At 44.1% G+C, this 6000-nt stretch overlaps 1 protein-coding gene across 3 annotated transcripts in view; it reads left to right on the forward strand.

Moving 5' to 3' along the window:
* The window catches only part of SH2B3 (SH2B adaptor protein 3), a 191070-nt gene extending 186116 nt beyond the window's left edge, over nt 1–4954 (forward strand). For all 3 annotated transcript variants that reach the window (XM_029572112.1, XM_029572111.1, XM_029572113.1), the window contains exon 8: nt 2824–4954. In XM_029572112.1, coding sequence (XP_029427972.1) covers nt 2824–3134 — 311 coding nt within the window. In that variant the 3' untranslated portion in view covers nt 3135–4954. The remainder of the gene's footprint in view (nt 1–2823) is intronic.
* Nucleotides 4955–6000: the final 1046 nt, after the last annotated feature.

Below are 6000 nucleotides of genomic sequence, written 5' to 3' on the forward strand. Positions count from 1 at the left end.
AAATGACAGGAGTCGAGTGGCACCTTAGAGACTATTACAGCATGAGCTTTCGAGGACACTCGATTCCTGTCATTTTAAAAATGCCATCCAGTCTCTTAAAAACTGAAGTAAATATGACAAGCATTCCTTTTCCCAAAAGAAGAGCTAGGTGATAGGGACTGGGGGCTTCACCCTGCTGGAGGAGCTCTGATCTCTGCTTCACGCAGCCTCGGCGAGGATCCAGGCTCTGTGTTATGTAGCAGGCAATACTGTGGAAGCACATGCTAGAGGCCTCCCATCCAGCTCTTACTGGCTCGGGTGTTTTTTCCTTTTTTTTTTTTTTTCTGAAGTCTAAGGAAAAAGGGTTATAAAGAAGCAGCAGCAGTAGCCTTTCCCTCATGTATTTTGAAATAAATAAAATTAAATGTCCGTTGCTGTAGAACTGCACTGTTAGCTTGCACGTAGAAGCTGAAGGAAAGCGACTTTACAGGTGGTGGATTATTTTGTCTTCGATATTCCGCCTCTTGTGATTGGTTGGTCACTTCAAACAGGATTACATATAATTATAGGTTATTTCCCTGTCCCTGACATACCGCAAAGTGGACCAGCAATTCTTTCAGTAATATTATACAAATGTCCAAGGAAAAAAAGACCCCCTCCTGCATAGTCCACTGTACCTAACTTGATCCCAGCTTCTTCACAAGCAGGCCCACGCAATAAGGTGCGCTGTGAGTTCCGTGCGGTTTTATCCCTTATTTTACGCGCACTTTCTGTGCCTAAAACTTAACAGCTGATGCAGCAAGGATTTTTACACTCAGGTAAAACTGTGCATTGGTCTTGGCACCCTCGCATGGAAATCCCATGCAAATGAGGGCATTATCTATTCCCTCCTAATACAGAGTGGTGGGCTGGAATAGCTCCCATTTTACTAGCACTGGAAATTGAACTCCTGGTCAGAGATGGAGTAAACTTTCCAACGCTAGGAAAATGTCAGAAGTTTCCCTGGTTTAAGGCTCTGTCAGGCTAGGGGAAGGAATCAGGCTCCTGGGCTTCTTTCTCCCTGCTGCCTTCAGCAAGAATTTGCTGAAGCCGGGCACCTGTCCTTTAGCTATGTAAACAGCAGCAACCTCCACCACTATTCTGACTACTTGGCAGTGGCGAGCTGCTGTCGCTTATCCAGGTATCTGGTGCAGTTCACTGCTACTTAGCCAGATAAAGCACCAACTTCTCTGCTGCCAGTGCACAGGTCTTTTAATGCTCAGCTTATTGCATTGGCCTGATGGTGTGCCTTTATTCTTATCCTAACTAATTGGTGCCTGCCACCAGTGTTTTCCAGCTTGCAACATGTATTAGAAGGAATGGACAATAGACTGATACTAAAAAAAAAGCTGAATGCCTACTTTTAGAGTGGAGGAGTAGCCTAGAGGTTAGAGCAGTGGGCTACGAACCACCAGGAAACCAGGGTTCAAGTCCCACTGTCGTTCCTTGTGACCCCTGGGCAAGTCACTTTATCCTCAGGTACAAACTTAGGGGGTTATTTTCCAAGCCACCTTAACTCATGCGAAAAGCCCCATAACGCATGGTGCGATGCTAATTTAGAAAAGGGGGGGAGTTTGGGGCGGGAAATAACTACATCTTTTTCATTTGTGTTAAGCTGTGGGACATGGCTTTATTGCACTTTGTGATGTTTTCGCACATAGCATTTTTAGTCTTTTAAGCTGTTTTGGGGGAGGGAGAGAGAGAGAGAGACACTAGCTATAAGGCCCTCATAGTAGTTAGGTATTTATACCTCTATAGGAGGACCACCTAGTTACTCGAGGTGAGGTTCAGGTATTAAGTGTAGAGGTTAGGGGCCATTTTGACATTCAGAGTGCGACGTACGAACAGAACAGTGCTCTCGTTTGAAGATTTGATGACCTTCAGAGTGAGGAAACTCACTTTAAAGATGAGATTTGTACAATGTTCTCTCAACCTAGCTTGATGTTACCCAAGTATAGAGGTCCATCAAGCTAGGTTGAGAGACCATTGTACAATTCTCATCTTTGGGTGAGTTTCCTCACTCCGAAGGTCATCAGATCTTCACAAGAGAGCACTGTTCTGTTCGTACATCTCACTCTGAATGTCAAAGCGGCCCCTAACCCCTTCACTCCTACCTAAACCTCACCTCAAGTAACTCTGTGGGCCTCCTATAGAGATATAAATACCTCCTATAGAGGTATAAATACCTAACTACTATGAGGGCCTATAGCTAGTCTCTATCTCTCTGTCTCTCTCTCTCTTCCGCCCCCCCCCCCTCCCCCCAGTGGTTGTAGGTAGGAGTTGCAACAATTGTGGCACTTACCACAAAGTGTGATAACTTTTTCACACTTTGTGGTAATACCTATGCGAAGCACTAAGATAGCGTACTTTGCGATAAATAAGCTATTACCATAAAATACGCCCCTCTTCCTATCACATGTGATAGTTTGAATCCTGGCCTTAGATTTTAAGCACTCTGGGGATAAGGAAATACCTATAGTACCTGAATGTAATGTGCTGAGAAAAGTGTGAAAAGCAGAATATAAACATAAAAATAGGTGTCTTTAAATTATGTGACCCCATTCCCCTTAGCCCTAGCCACTTTTTCAGTGTCTAAATTTGGGTGTTTTGCAGGTGAAATTTGTATTTAGGAAGATCTAGGTCCCTAATTCCTTTTAAAATAGACACCTAGATCTTGTGAATATCCATTATCTCAGGCTCCGAGGTTAATCGAGTTGTAGAGGGATAGGAATTAAACTGGACCTGTGACTTTTTTTTTTTTTCTTGCCGGTTATGACAACATATTCTGTTTTTATTTTTATCAAGGGCCAAGCACATCCAGTAATACTTTACTATTTCCACTGTCAATCCATCGCTGGAGCTCGGAGCTTAACCTGCCTCATATCAGTTCTCCCAGCCGCCCCTTAGCACGTGGCCTAGAAGATGTTCATCACATGTATCCAGAGCCAATTTTTCACCTGGTGCCCTCGCCTGAAGAACTGACTCGTAGCCTTCGACAGAGTGAAGCAGCTGGTGCGGGCAGACGCATGAGCCTCCAGCGGGAATCGGACTACGAACTGGATTCCCCAGCACGGGGCCGCGTCCGGGCCATTGACAATCATTACACACCCCTTTGACAGTGTTACTGATGCTGAGCAGATGGGCTCGTGTGGATGCCAACTTGCTGCAGGACTGCTAAAATCTTGCATGATTTAATGCAAAAAAACCAGAATGTATCTTTTTATTTCTTTCAGCGGGGGAGGGAGAGGGATGGGTTAACATATAAAGTGTACACCCAGTTTGATGGGTGAAATTTTCTATTAGGCCTGTTAAAGGGCCTGTTTTAAGCTTTAATCAGTCATGCAGCTTTAATTATTCCTGTTTACAGATTGAACGTTTTTGGCCAACCAGAAGTCTGGCGTTAGGCTTGTGCCTAGACTTTAAGATCAGTAGTCTACAGCATTTGAAACTTTCATTTTCTGTGCCGGTCTAGGCAGGAAAGACTTGCTAGTTACTCATAGATTTAGGATCAGATGCCTTCATGCTTCCCTTCAGCAAGGCGCTGGAGTTGCCTTTCGTTACTAACAGAGAGTCTAGCTGAATGCAGAGCTGAGTAAGACTGGGAGAGGACATGTGACAAGCGCCTGCTCATGGTCTGATGCCGTCTCAGAAAGCAGCCTGCACTCCCGAATTTATTTATATGCAGTTTTTACTGGGGATTTTTTTTTCTTTTAAAGGAAAGAATTTAAAGTACCAGCACCCCCTGTTTGCTTCAAAAATTCATGTTTCCTCTCACTTGTTCTCCTGTATTTCAGTAGTGGCTACTTCAGAATCACTCAGGGGACCAAAGTAATAAAACCCGCACTAAAATCAGTTTGCTTTTAGCGCGGGTTTTAATTAAGGCAAAGCTGTAAGAGCCCTGTTCCCCGTGGGATGCAGTAAATAGGCCGTGAGTCACCAAAGTGTGTTTTGGTTTGTTTGTTTGTTTTTAAACTCCTGGTCTATTTGCATGCCAACTTGTGTGTGTAAAAAAAAAAAAAGCAAGCCTCCCTCCCCAAGACATGGCCCACAGTTGAGACCCCAGGGGTCCTTTCTCTCTTGTGCCAGCCTTTTAAATTGCTCAGTCGCCAGCAAGTCTCTTAAAAATGCTGGTTGGCCGAAAAATAAAACCCCCATGCTGACTTCCCAGCCCCTGAAATCCCCTCTCCCCTGTCCAGAAACCCATACTGGCAGGGCTGTTCCCGATGCACGCTGGACACTTAATATTCATTTATTCACTCCTTCACTTACTGCTGATTGGTCCTTTCCCCTGACAATGTCAATGAAAAAGACCAATTGGGAACAGGCGTCTTATTTTCTGAAGACATGCACCTCTCAGCCAACCAGCACTTTAAAAGGACCTGCCGGCGAACAAACAATTTAAAAGGTTGGTACAAGAGAGGGCCCTCCCCAGGTCCAGACTGGGCCAGGCCTTGTAACCTGAGGAGGACTTGTCAGTTTAACTTTAAAGGTCCTGCGGCTTCCTATCTAGCCTGCCTCCTTGCAGTGCAGGTGCATGCAAACTACAGGTAATAGCCTAAGCTTGCCATGGGGTGTGTCTTTTTTTTTTTTTGGTGCTAAAGCCATTTTTACACACCAGCGCAATGTTGGCACTGAAAAACCTGCGGTCGGCTTAACGCTGTCAGTAGGTGACTTCGTCTCTGCCAAGGAGGAGGGCAGCGGCAATGAGAGGCAGCGGCAGGCCTGTCAGCGGGCTGAAGCATAGCTAATAGCTTAACCCAAGCTCCGGTTTTAACGCTAGCAGTCTGATGTGTGTGAGGGGCTTTAAGCTTCCCATTACTCTTCATTTCCTACTTACTGCAAGTAAGAAACACTGTTGCTTTATGTAGTTTCTGGGTAGATGGAACCTGAAAGTCTTAAAAAGTAGGCCTCCAGTGATAGATTAGCTGACCCCTTGGGGTATTTTGTCCGTGGCTTTTAACGTCCTCCCGGGTGCAGTGGTAGCATTATAAAGTAACCACCAACTGCCTTGGTTCTGCCCCAGAGGTGGCTGCATATTGTGTGTCTTTCTTCTGAAGTGCTTTGTAAATAGACTTGTAGCCTACATTTCTTTTGCTTGTATGATAGTATTTATTGCTAGATTTACTTAATATTTTTTCAGTACATGTTAATGAAAAATGTTTGTTATAAACCTAAATTTATTCAAGAAAGTGGCCCTTTTGTTATTGTATAAATAGCACTTTCCTTTCAACCCATGGTGTCCCTGTTCCAGTCTCGCCAGTTTTTCCATAATTAAGCAAACTGAAGCATCTAAAGACAACTTAGTTTTTCTTTTTCACTGCTTTACTTTGTGATTGAGAAGCTGGAAACAGGGGTGAAGAGGCCAGCTGTGCCATTTATTATGTAAAAAGAAATTGTTCATGGTTTAAATTCATTGAGCTTGACACCCAGCTGGGAGAGAAGGCAGCAAAACCATCCCCCCCACACACACAATATTTTTTTAAGATAACTTGCATGTAATGACTAAGGCCGTACTACCAAAAATAAACACTAATTTCCCACTGCCTGTCTGGATAAAAAAATAATCTAAAAATGTACTGGCGCTTTCTAGAGAAAGCTAATTCTATTTTGTCAGAAGAGGGAGCAAGTTTAAGGCACAAGTCTAACGTTAATCAGGTACAGTCTGTCCAGGGGGTCTTACCTCCGTTTAAGCTGTGGCTTTTCCTTAGATTAATTAGATATCAGTGCCTGTTCTGTCTTCAACAGAAATCACTGTCTGCCCATCTTTTTCCATTAGACCCTCCCTGGTTGGGCTCTCACTTTAAATTTGATTGTTAATTGTTGTGTGAACAGGTTGCCTGTAGCAGAACCTCCAACGTGGGGATGTCTGCTGCCTCTTGGGTCGAGCTTCCAAACAAAATTACTTCTCTCAAGTTGGACACAATCGGCAAGCTTCCTCACCCGTGCCAAGGTAATCTAACTCTCTCAAAAAAGCTATGCAAA

This window comes from Rhinatrema bivittatum, chromosome 11, assembly GCF_901001135.1.
Source record: "Rhinatrema bivittatum chromosome 11, aRhiBiv1.1, whole genome shotgun sequence".
NCBI lineage: Eukaryota > Metazoa > Chordata > Amphibia > Gymnophiona > Rhinatrematidae > Rhinatrema > Rhinatrema bivittatum.